This window comes from Ornithodoros turicata, chromosome 1 (genome assembly GCF_037126465.1).
Source record: "Ornithodoros turicata isolate Travis chromosome 1, ASM3712646v1, whole genome shotgun sequence".
In the NCBI taxonomy this organism is placed as follows: Eukaryota; Metazoa; Arthropoda; class Arachnida; order Ixodida; family Argasidae; genus Ornithodoros; species Ornithodoros turicata.
The window spans coordinates 47,306,363-47,325,482 of NC_088201.1; the positions used below are offsets into that span (position 1 = coordinate 47,306,363).

At 46.8% G+C, this 19,120-nt stretch overlaps 1 protein-coding gene across 1 annotated transcript in view; it reads right to left on the reverse strand.

Annotated features, from left to right (window-relative positions):
• The window catches only part of LOC135378164 (uncharacterized), a 115,841-nt gene that overhangs the window by 80,564 nt on the left and 16,157 nt on the right, over nt 1-19,120 (reverse strand). The window contains exons 9-12 of the mRNA XM_064611082.1: nt 18,832-19,096; nt 12,846-13,096; nt 5,304-5,424; nt 499-647 (exon numbers count right to left, since the gene is read on the reverse strand). Coding sequence (XP_064467152.1) covers nt 499-647; nt 5,304-5,424; nt 12,846-13,096; nt 18,832-19,096 — 786 coding nt within the window. The remainder of the gene's footprint in view (nt 1-498; nt 648-5,303; nt 5,425-12,845; nt 13,097-18,831; nt 19,097-19,120) is intronic.

A 19,120-nucleotide genomic window follows, 5' to 3' on the forward strand; every position in this document is an offset into this window, starting at 1 on the left:
ACCTTTACTTGGCAAATTTCCGTGTTCAGTTCGCAAAAATTAGCCTAATTAAACTTACGTTACATGGCATTCACATCACGAGGTGGCAAAAACTTAGTTCGAACAAATGCCGTTGACCACATGATTCTAGGTCGTATAGTTTTTTTTTTTTTTTTTATTCAATGACACGTTTTCTGGGACAATCTGTATGCCTAGCACGGAGCACGTATCGAGAAAAAATCCAGCACATGAAATGCTAATTCAGTCGGCCTGCATTATTTAAATTTGCAGAGACTCCCCTCGATCCTGTATATTACCAATAGCTTACTCCGTAATTTCCGGCAGTTTTCTGCAACATTTTCTGAGGGCGGTAGAGAACCGAAACGCAATTTTCTTGTCCTCTAGTCCCCGGGTAGCCCTTTTTCCATTTGAAATCTGGTGCTTTATCATGAGAATCCTTGCTATTTTTCTAGGACCTTCTGTCACATTACCGTCAGTGAGTTAAGTGTACCCACTTACTGTATCTGCTGTTGTACGGGCATCCTTTTCCGTAATGAAAGATTAAGGCGTCTGTGAAGTATATCAGGTCCATGAGTGCATTCGGTGGGTTATTGCACTTCGTGTCTGATGCTGCCATAGCCTCGCAGTCGACAAATTCCTTGACCAAACTGTGGGATAAACGCAGTGCGTTATAAGCAGAACCGGTGCGATATGGTGGAGAAAATACGTGGTGATTTCATGCTCACCACAAAAAAAAAAAAAAAAAAATACTTGAGCGCGTATCACGCTCGTGATCGTAGTGTTAGCCGCACGCGCTGTGCTATCTCGGCCGATACCGAAAAGACTGTAAACATCATGAGACACTGATCTAACCTACGCACTACAAAAGCGTATGCAGAAATAAACGTTGGTCTTTTGAAAGCCTGATGGACGACAGGCACACAGTTCAGTTTGTGACCTCTTCCACTAACAACAAGACATGGTGTCAGAAGCCTGCGCCTTAGTTTGAATTACGCCTCCAAGTAATACTCCGAGGGAATGCCTAAAGCAGAAGAAAACGCCTGTGGTGGTCCCCAACAGAATCAAGCCCTCACTGCGCGACAGTCTTTGTAAGTCATGGCAAACTTGAGGCAACTTCTGCCGTGCAACTTTGAAGATGTAATTGAGTAGCCACAATGGTGCGACGAATTCGAGGATTTTATGGACGCGTCAGGAATAGTTGAAAGGAGCGAGGAAACGCAAGTTTAACCGAAGAAGCCGCCAACACACCAGGCCAAATTGCAGGCACACTTCGTCCATACCAAGAACATTGTTCATGAAACAGCAACCCAATGAAACCTTTGACCAGTTCATGACGAATCGGCGCTCACTTCCAGAACGGTGCGAATTTGGAGTTTCTAAGGAACGAATTATTCGGGATAGGTACGTCGTATGCCTATTAGATTCAAAGTTGTCCAAACGACTTCAAACGGATCTCGAACTAACGGCATTGTAACTGCATTGGCTAAAGCGCGGCCCACTGAACAGGTGAAGAAGCAACAGAATGAACTCAAAAACGAGAGAAGCAAAGATCTAAAAGCGAGCTAACCGCTGACGCACTACGTCTGTAAAAGGAAGAGAGGTTCCAAGAAGAAGACATTCAGGAAAGTGTGGTTACTGCGGTTACGATTCTCACGCACGTAGAATGTGCCCGAGTCTAAGAAAGTCGTGCATGGAACGCCGCAAGGTTGGGCACTTCGCACGTGTTTATAAAATACGAGTGCCTGCAGGGGGAGGTTGGACACAATTGCAAATGCCGGAAGTCTTGACGAAAGTAAGGAGAACTGCACCTTCCTGGGAGCGGTAGGAAGCAGCCAGTCTAAAGCACGTTTTATAGAAGTCTCGATCAACGGACAGCGGGCGAAAGCAAAGATAAACTCCGGTGCAGACGTGACAGTAGTCAGTGAAGGGTCTCTAGGTGTACCGAGGAAACTACGTCACGGGGAACAGCTCTTGTGTCCACGCATCGTTAAGTAAAAGTTTATGGGAAAATTTGAAGCTGTCGTCAGATGGAAGGAAAAAAGGTTTTGGGTGCAGACAAGGTTCCGCTACTGGGAACGCCAGCGCTAGAGGCTCTGGGTATTGTCCACTTCTTGAGTGAAGTCGGTCATTCGTCACAATATGAAGCTATCTGTCCTTCAATATTTCAAGGGATTGGGGAAGATACCTGGAGAACATAATACATCTAGTTAAAAGTAGGCGATGTACCTTTTTCTAGCCTAACACCGCGCCGGATACCTCTGCCGCTACGAAAAGCTATTGGAGAACAACTACGTAGATTTGAAGCACAGTCCATAATACGTAAACTGGAAGGTCCTGCCGTTAAACAAAAGCGTACAAAGAGAGCGATACGTTCTTCAACAATGGAATAAGTTATAGGAAATTGGGGAAAAGGCAAGCTTGATGCGAATTCGGGTTTCCATCAAATCCTATTGTTGCCAAAGAGCCAAGAACTCCTTCACACTCCTTCCGGACAGTTTTGTTACCAGCGTCTGCCCTTTGGCATCACTTCTGCTCCCGAATGGACATCTTCAACTGACTTTTGGACATAGAGAACATGATGAAGGCTAAGGAAGAGCACAACGAACGTCTGCGAAAAACTTTGAACCGCCTCCCGCGTGCTCGAATGCAATGGGGCAAAAAGGCAAGTTAGGAGTAAACAATATTGGAGAATTGTCCGGTGCAGGGCCAGAGCAAAGGGGTCAGTTTGGTGGCCAGGACTTAGTGGAGGACTGAAGCAAGTCATCACGAGCTGCCCACAATGGTCAATGAATAAGGCTCAACCTCATGAGCCGATGATGCGGTCGAAAACGCCACAGTTACCCTTGTAGAAAGTAGGGACGTATTTGTTCCATTTTAGTGGCTCGGGCTATCTCTTACTGGCAGACTACTACTACCGATACCTGAAGTAGCTCAGTTCCACTTCGTCAAAAGTGATCATTCAACGTATGAAGGAAATATTCGGCATATCACATTAACTGTTTTCTGACTATGGTCCTCAATTTACCTCCGCAGAAAGTATACACTTTTCGCAGTAGTACGGGTTTCGCCACACTGCAAGCAGCCTGAAGTTACCCCCAGTCAAACGGTGTAACTGAGAGAATGGTAAGAACGGTAAATGAGATCTTCAAGAAGGGGCCAGACTCGCATTTGTGTCTACTAAGCTACAGGAATACGCCAGGACCAACAGGCTTCTGCCCTTCGCAACTACTGGTTAGCCGGAGGTTGAGAAGCAGTGTCTCTATTATTCCCTCTCTTTTAGCTCCAAAGTCAGCCATGCAAAATGGGCCAAGAGAGATCGACAACAGAGAAATAAGCAAAAACGAACTTCGATCAACGTCATTCTGCACGACGACGTCTTTCTCTTGCAGTTGGTGAGCCTGTCTGCATCCCCGAGATCCAGGGTCACGTAATTGGCAGAACTCCACAACCAAGGTCGTACTCAGTGGAAACTTCGCGAGATACACAGAAAAACCTGCCCTATCTCACCCCGCTTCCAACGCCGAGAGCGTCAAGAGACAACTCGCCACCGGGTTCGTCGGTCTTTATCTCGCAGATACCGATACAACTGTAAAAGCCACGTGACACTGGTGTAACCAGCACACTACAAAAGTGTATGCGGATATAAACGTTGGTCTTTTGAGACGCTGACGGCTAACAGGCACGTAATTCAGTTTGTTGCCTCTTCCGTGAATAACAAGACAGTGACCAACCGTCCTTCAGAATAATATCGTTCTTTTTCCTGCTATGTGGCTCGCGACACTTATGGAGATGTGTGAATGTTCACAAAATGACGCCCCGCTCTTTCTTCGAATCAGAAGCAATAACTATCCTCCGGCGCAATGGTTGGTGCAGAACGTGCTACGCGGTGAAATTCGGTTTTGAGAGTGCACAGCCAACGCCACCTGGTGCCTCCTCCCACTCCTTCGCACGTAGACCTAGGCTGCGTTCCAATACCTCGCGGCCGCGAAGCCGCCTGACTAAGCAACTGAGAAGACCCCTTTGCTTGTCACTATTGGAACAGGCTTGCCTAGCCGAGGCGCCTGTGGCGCCATCTCGTTGTTCACGCAAGAAATGCGTACGGCGCAAGCGCAGCAGGTACTAGCGTTTCCCGCTGTCAGCCATCCCGGCTGTCAGATGGTCAGGCGTATAACTAGACTGCATCGACGCGCACTAGGCCGCCGACTAGGCAGCCGACTGAATAGCGGACTTGGCGAGATTTGGAACGAGACTTAACATGGCGGCACTTCCGGTTAGACCGCTAGGAAGTCGACTAACCGGGGTATTGAAACGCAGCCCTAGTTCGCCAGCCAATCGTTTGAAACACAGGATTCTTGTGGCGGCTCATCTCCGTGGCTACGGTCGTGATTAGCGTCACGTCAGGCTCGGTCTCTAGGGGGAGTTTGCACAGCGCGGAATCGCCGTGGATCATGGTGACATGTTCATAGTGTTCGTGTACTTCACCACAGAGCACGCTCCTAGCCAATCATCATCCCGAATGGCATTGTGACACGCATGTCGTTAACTGTAAAAAAAAAAAAAAAAGGAAAAAGGTACGCCCCGCGCTTTACATTAATCAGTGGTGATAATGTTATCATTTTGTGGAACAGTTGGCCTTCAGCGTTTTCTGTAGTGAAGTGTGGCGCAAGTGAAAATGGTGGCACAAAATATCGTGTACTATGCAGCATTCAACATTCTCGAGGGAAACGTTGACTTCAATGAGCAAACCAGTATAACACACTCACTCACACATTCCTTTTTTCTTGCGCATGTGACAGGGCAATAACGTGCCAATGACGTGATGTAAATTAGTTGCAGCTCAACTTCACCGCATAATGCGCTCTGTGCATCATCATCATCATCGAGCTGTATGGTGCAGTTATCGCTTCAGATTTGAAAGAGAACAGTGCTTACGCCTTTTTGGGACAGTCCAATTTACCCATTGGAGAACAAGTGATTTAAGAATAGGTATTACGTAATAGGTATGCCATACGAGGTTTCGTTGCTACTGAGTTAAAGTATGCGAACCTTACGCGTAGATACAAACATGGCATGACTACCACGTCGATGGACTCGCAAAGTACAGGTCACAGCTATACATTCTAAAACCAGAACTGGCCTAACTGAAGCCTAACTGGCGTACACTTGCTATTTTCAAAGAGCCAAGACAGAATCGACTGACGGCTGGTTCCGAGCGTGGTATGCGGTGATGTTCCCTTTTAGAGCATACTCGCAAGGAAAAACGCTTGCCGCATGCAATGTTCAAGCAGGTGGAACACACTCACTTGCATCTCATAGTTTGGTCTATCTGTGGTCTGGACTCCACATCGGCATAGAATGCCACAGCACAGTAGGAATATCTTCGCACCATTTCCCTATAATTGCAGTTCGCCATGGGGCCGGTGACTGAAAATAGATTGCGCAATGACTGAAACAATCGGAGTGTCTATGCTTAGACAATGCTGGAAGCGAGCTAACTATTGCAAAAAAAAAAAAACTTTGTAAAGGTGCCATGGAAAGAAGGCGAAGTCATTTTGCAAAATTTTGATTGCAAGAGTTGACTTGAACTTGCGGATCTATTCCATTACATCATGGTTGCGTCGCGGCGCTAACACAGAATCAAAGTCAATCATCATTACATCACCCAAAGGGCTTCCTTTCTTTCAAAGAAAAAAAGAATGAAAATCCGTTGATTGTGAAAGATGCACGATAAATTGTCTGTCGTCCCTGGTCACTGATACCGATAACGAGAGCAAGGGCGCACAGCTACCGCTATCTGTATCAGTTCTTAAGCTGGAGCCGCATGGCACGTATCTCAGCGCGAGCAACGCGCCGTATTATATACGCTTGGCGCAAAATTTCACCCGGAGAACCGGTTTTTCTAGCGCGTCAGCCGCATCTTGATATTTCATGCGGACGGCAACGTGGCAATCACAGCGTGACATGACTACCACTTTCCGGTTCCGCAACCCATGGAAACCGCTGTTTTGATTTTTACCCTGCATCCACGTGTTGTATGGCAGGCCCCTCAAAAATTAAATTGTCATACTTCAAGATAACGAGAAGTAGGCGGAAGCTCCTCGCTATTGTGATATTAGAAGTGAAGAATACAGAAACGTACTGAAGACGGCTATGTGGAACGAAGTTGCAACGACACTTGGTTGCTCGGCGTTCTGTAATAGCGCCGCCGTGTGTGCATCAGACTGAACCAGTTCCTAATCGGCGTTTTTTTTTTCGCGCACAGAATCTGTTTTCTGTGGCAAATAAATAGATAATACTTTTTCTCCTTTTTTTTACTGTACGCGTTACTGCATATTGCACATGTTTCAATTAAAAATTATTAAAAAAACCCTAGTGCTGGGTAGGACGAGAAGAAAGGGTAAAAACCGGCCCAAACACTTGCTCTGTTACGTTGCACATGTACTGGCAACAGTGCGTGATTTTTCCTCTATGCGAGTTCCCCGTTTCACAGCGTGCACTTGCGTTTTACGCTCTAGCGGTTTTACGCCGTGAAATACGCCCCATGCGGTTCCTCAGAACACAACTTAGAAGGAAGCCAAATAATATCACTGAACTACTACACACTACACTACAGTAACTAACCCCATGGCACGAAGGAACCGACTCCATATTACTTTCAAGCATATGCAAGAGCAGATGTCATCAAATGTGGCTGTATCTCCAATATACAGTTACAACACCATGATGTGCTGTTACGTAGTATCGAAGCAAACGAAGCACCACCAGCTACATCTTGGAGGAAAGACAGCCATACAGTCAGCCAAAGGACAGTGAAAATGGGTCATCCAATAAATAAGTTATTAAATTATATTCCGAGTATAGTACGACAAGCTTATAGCCCAATATCTTCCCTACTTTCCTTACTTTTGTTCTACAAAAACAAAATCGCAAGAAGGAAGTCGGTGGTTTGGGGGATTTCGGTAGGGTGTATGCACATTCCAAACGTACTTCCAGTAAAGTACAAAGTACTATGTAAAGTACTTGTCAAAGTACTCTCCAAGTACATTGTCAATTTAGTTTGTATCACTTCATGTCTCACTGCCTGGTCGTTATGTTTTGATTTTATTTTTATTTTATTTTTGTTTGCGAAACGTTGGCAAGTGCTATGAGGCAGTCCTGGTTAACTGCTTATTCCTTGCTGCTTTCTAAAATATCACATGTTTTGAAAAAATACAAGAATGAAGAATGAACAGCACAGTGCAAATATCATTTTGTCTGTCCCTTTGTTATCTGCAGCAACGTAACCCATGTGACCATTTGAAAAGGGTAAACTATAAACATGAATAACAGAAACATATGCGCCTATTACTCTGTCTCTATCTCTTACTCTGCTTTCTCATATACCTCAAAGCCAATCAGACATTGTAAAACGAAATTATTATTCAGTGCCAATGAAGGGAATAATGTAAAAAAAAAGTACTAGAATCAGGTATTTGGAAAACCAAACCGGGCTGGGGCATGGGACTAATTGGGAATAATTTACGGGACTACACGGTGGGGACTACATTTCACGTTCTGCTCTAAGAGTCCCAGCTACATAATTCATTTGCATAAATGAAAATACTTGAACCTTTGAACCGTCAACCGTGATATGTCGAGTGATAATGTGATATATAAAATCTTGCATAGGGCACAATTTTCTAAGAATAAACCGCTAACTATTTCTTACTCTGTGTGGGTGGCAAATGGCTAGGTTACATGAAAAAAAAAGTCTCCGATCGAACCCGAAACTATAGCTCCGTTTTACTCACCGTTCATCACCGAAACACGGAAAATCCGACGAAAATTAGCGAAGCAGTTTCTATGCAATTTGATGTCAATGCATAACATCGAATTGCATAGAAAGTGCTCCACTAATTTTAGTCGGATTTTCCGTGTTTCGGTGATACAAGCCAGAGCAGACAGCTCGGAATCAGCCAAACTTTAACGAATCATTACAGCGAAGGGACAGCGTTGGTGGTTATGCGCATGCGTAAACCATAAAGAGGGCTTCGCGCGGTGCGCTGAACCACCACGCTTACGTACGCCAAGGCGATAGCGTACGCTGTACTAAGGCTCTCTATTGGCCCCGTGTACATGGGCGCACTAGAAGCGTACCGACTCTGAGCACTCCTATGTGGCGATTTCGGGTGATGCATCTGGTGATCCGAGCGAGAGTGCCCGTGTTGAGTGCACGCCCTACACGAGAGTTGCTCTGAGGCTGTCACCACCCGAATTTGTCGGACGCTCTACCGGCTCTACGGCTCTTCTACGAGGGTCTGCGTTCGCCTGGGCATTCAAGTCTTCAGCAAGCAAAAACGCCGGCGAGCTGAGTTCAAAACAGCAATCGTAAATCGGAATTCGTACTGCCCGCAAAAGACGGAGCCCCACGAGATACTTCCCATGACTCATTATGCGGTGAAATCTCCGGAACGTGAACTACTCAGGAGGAAATGGGAGCGCCCCAAAGTGTTCACATGTGCCCCGTTTACATGGGACAGCTTAAAGCTGAACCGGGTTAGGAGTCCCTGTGCGCTAATGTAAACGCCTTGGAGTTCTCCCAAATGGGGCCCAACTTGGTCCGCTTCGGAGAGGTGGATCGGGTCGGTACAGTTCACTTGGAGAACTCATGTAGACGCCTCGGTGCGCACTGAGCTCCTCTCCCTAGGGGGCGCGGCATGAATTTCTCTGCGCACGTTCTCCTCGTCGGAGCTCCTTCCTTCTCACTACCTCCTATCTGCTCCCGTCCGGCGCAAGGCGGGATTGCTCCATGTAAACGTGAGCGAACCGACCCCACATCACGGAGCGCTCCGACTTGGCTCGCTTGAGCGGTCACATGTAAACTAGAGAGGACCCATGGATGGAGAACCCATGAACGGGTTCTCCAAGCGAACCCAACGGACTTGATCCACCTCTCTGAAGCGGACCAAGTCGGCGCGCATTTGGGAGCGCTCCGGGACGTTCACCTTAAGCGATCCCATATAAACGGGGTCACTGTCGTAACTTCCGCATCTTCAAAGCTGAGCAACAGCAAGTGCTGGATAGAGCCGCCAGTTTGTCGGGCGAAGACTTCCGACCGTTGGCTGGAGCACGATTTTCGGGGATGGATTCGGGTTTGGATGCTCTCCCGGGGATTCCGGTACTCCCTCCAGGTCGACCAGCGGAATTCGGCATTAGCGTATTTGGGGTGCGAACGCTCGGAGACATTCGCCTGCGCTGTCTATACCTGGTGTCTCAGTTAAATCCCCGGGCTAAATAATTCGCGAACCGGTGCACCAATCGAATTCTTTTTTACAAGTATCTGTCCAATACCGCCTACAAGATGCGCACCGCGTGAATGAGCGGGAGGCGCTCATTATTTAAATAAAAATTCAGATGAGTTTCGTGAAAAAAGCTAACTTCTAAAGCAGGGCGCCGTCGGCATTAAAATGGGTACTACCCCTTTTGGGACCTTCAGTGGACACCTTTTAGAGAAAAATCTGCCACCGAAGCGGGTCATTTGTTGCAGTAATTAATTGGTTTCGGTGTACGTATTTTTGTCCCGGCTGGTCGCGGCGAAGCGCAAAAGGATGTAATTCATTTGTGTAATTAATTGATGTGAGGACGTAATTCATTGATGGACATGGGAGTGAAAGAGCGTCCTCTTCCGCTTCACCGCGACCAGCCGCGACAAAAATATGTAAACCGAAACCAATTAATTACTGCAACAAATGACCCGCTTCGGCTGCAGATTTTTCTCTAAAAGGTATCTACTGAAGGTCCCAGAAGGGGTAGTACCCATTTTAATGCCGATGGCGCCCTGCTTTAGAAGTTAGCTTTTTTCACGAAACTCATTTCAATTTTTATTTAAATAATGAGCGCCTCCCGCTCATTCACGCGGTGCGCATCTTGTAGGCGGTATCGGACAGATACTTGTAAAAAAGAAAGTTATTCGATTATTCGAATTATTTAGCCCGGGGATTTAACTGAGACACCCAGTATAGGTCATCGTGGTAATAGTGCGTGTTAGTAGACCGTCGATAACGCGACTTCTGAAGTACCGTGTCCACCGTACCCAATCAAGTGATAAGATTCTGAGCCATGCACGCTGCTACTGGTTTCGGTACACTCGCCACAGAAGTTCACCACATAGCACGTTGTGCGCCAAGCATTACCACGTGTAGGGTTATCGCTTCTGATTCGAAGAGAGGGGGAGGAGCGTACGCCTTTTTGTGTCAATTTGGATATAAGAAAATTTACGTAAAAAGGCATATGCCTCCCTCTCCTCGAATCAGAAGCGATAACGCGATAACCCTATCATTCGTAGGAATGGTTGGCGCACAGCGTGCTATTGCGGTGAAGAGTAGTCGGTGCGGTGCGGTGTTTTCAGAGTGTACACTGTTAAAACCGAACTTCACCACACAGCACGCTCCTAGCCAACCCTCATTCCGAATGATATCATTGTGTGTCCTGATTTGTTGAAGATGAGGGGATGAGGGGAGGGGAGGTCCCCCTGTTGTGAACAAATCAAGACCCATCATAGTATCGTTCCGAATGGTGGTTGAAGTTCTGTTTTAACAGTGTAGGTACGGTAGCATCACGGTGACGTCATCAACGGTCTACTAACACACTGACATAATCCGTAGGGTTTCCTTAGCTGCAGAGGCAGTGCGGATCTGATTTAATATGTAAGCTGTTATCGGCCACGCAGACTGAAGCGGTGCAAAGTATTATCGTGTCGGTCTCGTAAGAACGTTTCCAGTTGCAGTACAAAGTACACAATTTCAACTGTACTTAAAGTACCTAAATACCTAAAGTAGTACTTGGTGCTTCGAGTACTCCCCATCCCCATCATTGGCGTCCACTACCTGGTCAGGACGCAACTCACCATTATGTGTGCGCACGTCCTATTGTGAATTACACAATTTCAAAAAACGAAGCTGCCGTGAATATCCATAGAGACATGGAGAAGGCTGTATGAGCACTGAAAAATGTATGAGCACCCAAACAGTTGACGTACACGCCTCATAGGTCGTGAAACCGTGTATGACGAACAACGCTGCGGGAGACAGACTATGGCAGGGGTTCTCAAACGAGGGTTCCCTCTGAAGGAGGATGTCATGAGGGTAATGACACCCTGTACCGTTCACCTCCGACATCATTCGTAGGACAGAAGCGCGTCCTTCACCAGGAACGCTTGGACAGTATATGTCACGACGGCTGCTATGTGCGCACGGTACTGGAAGCGCAATATAGCGCAGGGGTCGCATGCCACAAACAGTGTTTTCAAGATAGTGGGAAGAAATAATGAAATACTTTGAATTTTTATTACCTTGGAGTTAATGTAGGAAGGAAATGCTGTAATGAATGGGTGCAGGGAGCCAAAAAGGTTCAGAACCACCGGACCATGGCTACAGGAAATGATGCAATTTCTGCAGTTCGTAACATTGTGGAAGAAAATCGTCGCATTGCCATTAGCCAACTTCACTGGAAGCTGAAGCGGGGTAGTTGGTTACGTTGCATAATGAAAAACTGCAGCAAGCAAACAGGACCAATGTGAGAAGTAGGGAAACAGAACACGGCTGCAGACTCACAGCTAGCGTTTATGGAAAAACAGTAAGGTAGAAAAGAGACAGGTGAGGAGTATATCAACAACCAATAGCACATGTGCACATAGACAGTTGACAACATGTGGCGTGAAACCGCACGAGGTAAACAAGAGCGAAATCAATTATGTACATCAGAGCCAAGGTACTCATGCTCAAGCTGGTGTACAAGTGCCCACCCCCCTTATCTTTGACCCAGCTTGAGCACGAGTACCTTTGTTCTGATGTACGTAATTGGTTCTTCTCCTGTTTGTCTCGTGCGGTTTCACGCCACATGTTGCCAACTGCTGTGCGATTGGCTGTTGACACACTCTGGAGCAGCTTTTTGTCTCTTATACCTCTTTACCTCTCTCTCTCTATATATACCTCTTTATACCTTTTGTCTCTTTTCAATAAACGCTAGTTGTGAGTCTGCAGTCATGTTCTGTCTTCCTAGTTCTACCCTTGGTGCGGTCTACTTGCTGCAGTTTATCATTATTCATTGGAAGGGCTGCAGAGATGGGTGCCACGTTTCCGCAGTCAGGTTCACAAGCAGTAACGGCTTTTTCTTTTTCTGGAAGATCACGAAACCGATAACCGTGAACGCACTTACTTACGCGTGAACGCACTGGTGATGAAACGTGGGTGCATTATTCGACCGCCAACACGTCAAAGCATGGTTTGGAAGGCTCATAGGCCAAAGTAACGCTCTGTGCAGGAGAGCTTGTGGCTGTGGCGGTACTTTGGTTACCTAATCCGCGGAAGCACAATGAATTCCAAGATGTAACGGATCAAACGGAAACGACTCGCATGACAACGCTGGTCCGACAACCCATGACGTGCTCGAGAAATTCAAATTGGTTATTTTCTCCAATCCGCCGTACTCTCCAGATCTTGCCCCATGTGAACACCAGTTTCCAAGTGATGAAGTGAAATCCGAAGTGGCCGCGCAAGCAGGACACAGCGAGGTACAGATAACGTGCCGAAAACGGCACCAAAAAGGCAGTATTTGTAGTGTTATCCACAACAGGCAAACTTACTTACTGGATGACCTCCGTAGTGCTTTGGAGAAAAGACCGTTGACTGACTGCGCAGGTTCTGTTTCTCTTTTTTGTTTACGAGTGACAGTAAAAATGGCTTCAGTCACGGCATGAGAGGATAATTTTTACAATACTGGACCCAGAAACGGTCACTGAGGTTGTGAATAGCGCTGACACGCAGACGGAACAATAACTTACCATAACCTGTAAGATTAATACTTACATATTGGCAGCGTGAAGACTGTTGGTATAATTCCGCCACCAGGCACGGTGGGATATGGTTGAGGAGGTATTGGGGGTATTGGGGGTATGGGGGGTATCGGAGGGGCAGGACCTGGCGGAACAACAGCGCAATTCACTGCCAGAGAATTCACCATGGTGGTCTTGACTAGCGTCATATGTCTCATCAGCTCTGCTGGGCAATGTGGCTGATTTAGTACATTAGCCAGGCAGGACTCGAATGTCTGTACGATGCTGTAAAATAGGAATGTATTGTGCGTTGACAGATAACGTGGTAATACGAAATAGAATATGCCAAATACAATCTGGATGAAAATGGAGTGTGACAAGACAGCATGCATGTCAGCACCATCTTGGTTCCGTAACGACGTACAATATTGAATGCGCTAGCATCCAAGTGCAATGTCCATGCCTGTTGTGCCTGCGTGCGTTCCACAGACTCGCCATATTAGCATCCATACATGATTGCGCTGGCGTGAAATTAGGAAGATTGTAAAGTATGAACGAGATATTTTGGTAGATCAGAACAGTTCCCGATAATGGTTTTGCAAACACCAATCGCACTGCATAATATAAAACCCAGAGACTAGGGAACATGATGCATCAACATCGTATTGTGTTCCGAGGGTGATTCCGGTTCCAGAACAAGTGCATAGGCCCCATTTTGTACTTCAGGTGGCATTCGGTCAATTGAGCTCCAGTGAAATGCTTCTAATTTCCAGAGCAGATTTAACGTGTTACGAGTGGGACGATGCGACTGCACTTTCCTAACGCTTCTATCAGCATTGTTATCACAATGAAATCGCGCGACAAAACCTATTCTATTATGGGCTGTTGCCCATCAATATGCAAACAATAGGCAGGACATGACCAAGAAGGCTGCACGAAACACTGGCAAGCTTTCAAGCATCAGAATCGCATGACAAGAAAAGATGGGTGAGAGTGTAACACTGCCAAACAGGCTAAACGGCCTAAACATGATAAAAACAGGTTGAAGTGCTAAAAGGACAAGGACGAAGAGTGAGACAAACAAAGGCGCAAGGTTTATTAAAGAAAGCCCCGTCTTATATACATTTACGGGGAAGAGGCGGGAAATCTGAGAAAATCTAAGAAAGTCTAGTTCTTTATCAGACACTCACTGACGGGGCACTAATGCACAACGTGCCAAGTTTATCTATCCCCAAGCAGCACAATGTACTGAAAGTCGAGTGCAACAGGGGTGGACGGGTAGGTGGAGGGCCAGACTCATGAAGCTAAAGAACATTGATAAGACACATACCGTCCACCCGTATTGCACTCGACTTTCAGTACATTGTGCTGCTTGGGTTCTTTCTGCCTCGATAATCTCTCGAGGGGTCTTGTTGATAGATCTTGCTAGCGCATTGCTTTGTCGAAGTGCAGGTTTGCAGCCGCATGATTTACAGTGAAGGGCGAGCCATCTTTCCTTCCCGTTTCTAACGTTATTGTTATGTTCCCTGCGCCTATCGCTGAAACATCTCCCCGTCTGGCCAACGTAACTTTTGCCACACGAAAGGGGAAAACAATATACAACATTATTAATGCACTGAACAAATGTATCCCTGTGCTTCTTTGCTCACTGTTGCTGCACTTGTCCCTCCGGTGCAGTGGCCTTATACAACCTCAGGAGCTTGTAGGGACACACTTACACCAACTCGTTCACCCACTTTCTTGAGGTTATGCGACACGCCGTGCAGAGAGGGGATGACTATGTCTTTCCTCTTTGGCTGTTGCACCTGAGGAGGCTCTCTGCTACGGCGGTCAAAAGGTGTTGGGGGTAACCTGAACTGGTCAGCCTGTGGGCTTGGTGGGCACGTCATCTTTCCATGAAGCACAGCAGAGCGAGAACTGCACCGCCACCACAATGGCCACGATACTTTATACACCTCGAAATGTATTCTTTCGTGTGCAGATCGAAACCCTAGCTGATGTCTGTTTATTTCATGTGTAGGGATCCCGGTTTTCGGTGCTTAATTTTTCAGAGATTCGGTGGGAGAAATCTGTGGCAATTTCGCTCACCAGGAATCAGTGTCTTTCGGCAGTAAACGGTCTTTCGGAAGACTCCCGGTCGAAACCGACGAGGAACGTGACGGGAGTTTCCCATGCATACAATGAACCTTGTCCTTGCGTTTTCTTCCTTTCCCCCCCCTTTTTTTTTTTTCATTACAATGTCAACTGCTGAAATCAGTTTGTGAGGTAATGTTAGCGATTCAGGTGACGTCGCACACCCCGCTTTTCACTGAGGAATTAGCATAGGAGCTTTCTTGTTCAAGGCCAATCTTTCAATCGGTCGGTGTCCTAGTTTTCAGTGTTGGTGGAATAGGCGAATAGTTCGCACTGGTACACTCCATGGTAGGCTCTAGCTGGGGCACTTCCTGACCGAACAGAACTGTTCTCATTATTATAACTGGCCTGGATCCTGACTATACGGAACATTAAACCCCGTGAGAAGCTAACGAAGAAATATCTGTTCTTTCAAGAACGACCTCATGTCCACTGTCTGCTGCCAACCAGTTCAGAGCGAAGGGACAGGAAATAAAATCAAGACATTTGAAGTCGACATTTCGACGACAGTCGGCGAATAATTATATCCACCGAACTTGAAAAAAACATTACCGGCGTACATTTATCGGTGCTTTTCGGTAAATACCGAAGACCGGGAACCCTATTCATGTGCTATACTTACCATGTACATGAATACATTCAATATGTTTTCAATACTACGTTTCTTGTGTAGAAAACTAACAATCAATAACACAACTAATCTGTAAGCCGTATTATCTGTACGCAGACCCACGGTCTTGGTCCAGCTGTGTGAGCCACATACTCGTCGCCGGGCAGACAATTAATCGTGATTGCCGACCGTCCAGTCAAGCAGACAGTGGAGCAAAATAATCTCCAGCACACTAATTTTTCAAGAATTCATTGACGAAGGCGACGCAAAAAGTCACTGTGAAGCTCAGGTTCCGATCATTTTAACCACGAGTGAATTTGCGAGCGATGAGCACATAGCAGTCGCTCTGTATCACTCTTCCTGAAATAAACAGGACAGACACCAGTGGAGTATCAAGTGCAGGACTGCGCCTCAATGCCTGCCATACCGCAGTGCTTAGGTCTGCAGTGGAGTAACACCGTGCCCATTTTCGAGCGCTTCTCCGCAGAAAGCACGGCGATTGTTTACATAAAATTTACCATAGTGCATGTTTGTCCGATCGTTAGGCATGACCCGGCAAGTCAAGCCCATATCCATGTTCATGTGGCATAGCGCAACTACCATCTTCTCGACTTCTTCTCAGTTCATTTACTCGCGTGTTTGTGTGAGGAATCAATGCCATTATATCGTCTGCAGCTCCGAACATCATCGCATAACACGGTCAGAACCAACCGTCATTCAAGAAATGCTTCTCAATTGGAAACAGGAAGTGTACGCCTTTTCGTACCAATGTAAACAGAAATACAAATGCTTCGTAGTTTCAACAAACCAGTATAGGGAACAATATCTTTCTCAATGACGGTTAGTTCTAAGCGCGTTACGTGGTGAATGTCTGTGGTGGCGCTGTAGAGTTTTTACAGTGCGCCAATTAATATTCTCTCATGGCACTCAATGTTACTCTTTAAGAACGCTATACATCGTGGTTACGTGTACTGAAAGACGCGCATTTGCTCTGCGAACACCACTGCTCATATCTCTGCGGATTGCGAACAAGAAAAACGCTTGTACGCTGAACTAAATCAAGAAAAACAATCGTTTTTACGCTCAACTAAAATGCCAGATGAATGCACTGGAGCAAAGTAGTTTTACAAAGTAGCTTCACAATATGGCAAGAAGCCTGAAATTCATCAACACATCCGGATGGCCTGTCGCGGCATCCACCATGTTTGCAGCCATCATTTGGCAGCTAGTCATCGCGTGCCATCGATCTGGATGGGCTCCGTGCAGAGGAATATCGTACTCCACATGCACTTTGTCATCCACAACTATGGTGGCCGATTCGCGACCGGTACCACCTGTGGCTATCATCGAGGTACAACGAAGAATCTTAGCCTTCAGCACCTAGGAGTCAATTCGTTATGTCCTACTTGACGGAACCGTTCCGCCATAGCGCAGTCAGTTATTGAGAGACACGTGGCTTGCATTGCGAGGGGACATGACTGTGATGAAAATTGATTGGCCAGGGAAAAACAGTTCTGTCGAGCAAGATCCAACCTATGCAGTTCCCCATGAAGGAAAGTGAGTGACGCGGAGAATTCTATCCATCCTTCGTATCCGCCAATCCGTACAGAGGCTGTGCTGCGCCATGTTTATCGGTGAAAACCATCAACGCCACGCAACTGAAAAATTGTTTTGTTAGTAGAGGAGGCGGAGCAGTGGAGATGAGTAGAATTCGTCGAAAGGAATTTGGAGTGTAGGCCAAATGCAATTTTGTCGGCCAGAATGTGCACCGCAGCTGCATGTACGAGGGTGGTTCCATAAGTTTCCGGCCCGACCAACTTTTAATAGTCATAGAGACGACATAGACGACATAGTCACCCTTAACTTCGATGCACTTTTGACACCTTTCAACCAGCATTCTTATACCCTTGAAAAACCCCGCATTCTTATACCCTTTTGTCCGCAAAATGCTGGAAAACTGCCTCTTGCACCTCACTATCGTTTTGAAATCACCGTCCTCTGAGATCCCTCTTCAAGTTTAAGAACAGGAAGTAGTCACTCGGTGCCAAGTCTGGACTGTAGGGTGGGTGGTGGATTTCTTCGAAGCCGCACTCCTTCAGTGCAGCCTTGGCAACAGAAGCCGTGTGGACAGGGGCATTGTCCTGGAGCAACCGGACACCTCGACTCAACCTGCCGCGCCTCTTTTCCTTGATGGCATCTCGCAGTCGGTGCAGGAGTGAAGCATAATAAGTCGCATTCACTGTGGTGTTACTCTCTTTGAAGTCGATGAGGAGGATCCCGTGACAATCCCAAAATATTGTTGCCATTATCTTCTTTGTGGATTGTGTGACCTTGGCTTTTCTTGGGGTGCTTCTCATTGTTTGCGCCATTCCTACGACTACTTTTTCGAAAGTGGATCATAGTACAGCACCACAGTCTCATGCCCTGTGACAACTGACTTCAATATTTCTTCTTCGTTCTCTTGACAGAGCTCCAAAACCTCTTTGGCACAGACGACGCGCTGTTGCTTTTGAACTGACGAGAGAAGTCGTGGCACCCATCTCGCACTGACCTTTTTCATGTGAAGGCCCTGGCCGATGATGCGAAAAACGGTTGTTTTGGAAAGCCCCAGCTTTTCGCAGATTTCCTTCACCTTCAGGCGCCTGTTCGCTCAGCACTTCCTCCTCGACAAGAGAAATTTTCTTGTGTCACCACTTCCACTGGACGACCATCGCGTGGATCATCTTCAATGGACTCTCGCCCCAGTCGAAACTGCTTAGCACAGTCTTTTACCGTTGTGTACCACGGAGAGGCTTCCCTGTACACGTTGTCCAGTCGCGCTTTAATTTCCTTAGGCGAAAGTCCCTCTTTTGTCAAGAATTTTATCACAGCGCGGTACTCGATTTTTTCCATTTTAACTGAAGAGTGCACCCTGGCTGTTTGAAATGCCGCTCTCCAACCGACAAAAGCATGGAGAGGGTTGAGGGTGGTGCTCCGGTCCTCCAACAGATGGCGCCACGCGTCCTTAATCGCATTTTCAAATTCGCGCGCATTTTCTACCTCGGGCCGGAAACTTATGAAACCACCCTCGTATGCCGAGCAGGTCTCCCATTTCCTTGCTTCCTGTTCGAGCTAAATTGACGCGAGATAGATTTACCTGAATTGGCAACAAGGATGACATGCACCTACACTAGAGGATGGCGCACTTCTATGTAGCTATGTGTCTTGCACTTTTTAGCAGGAAAACGCCACTCGTTATGTCAAGTGATCTTTTGACGAACGATGAACGTAGAGGTACCTGCATAACACTGCCGTGCTTGGGTTTGGCTGTTGCAGCGGCCTCCGCAGAGCACCCTTTGGCATCTCGATAGGTTTCTGGCGTTTCTTTCCGGTCCGCTTTCCTCTCTTCCGGGAGAACGCTTTCTTTGCTCTGGTTATTCTGTTGTGTCCTCTTCTCACCCTTCGGTTGAACTCCAAGCCGCAAGCAAAAAAGTCTAGAAGTGCCTTGCGCTTGTCGCACTGCTGTAGCGCCGCCCCTGCCAGTACCTGCTTTCCTGTGTTGTCTGAAAGATAAGGTAGGGTTCAGC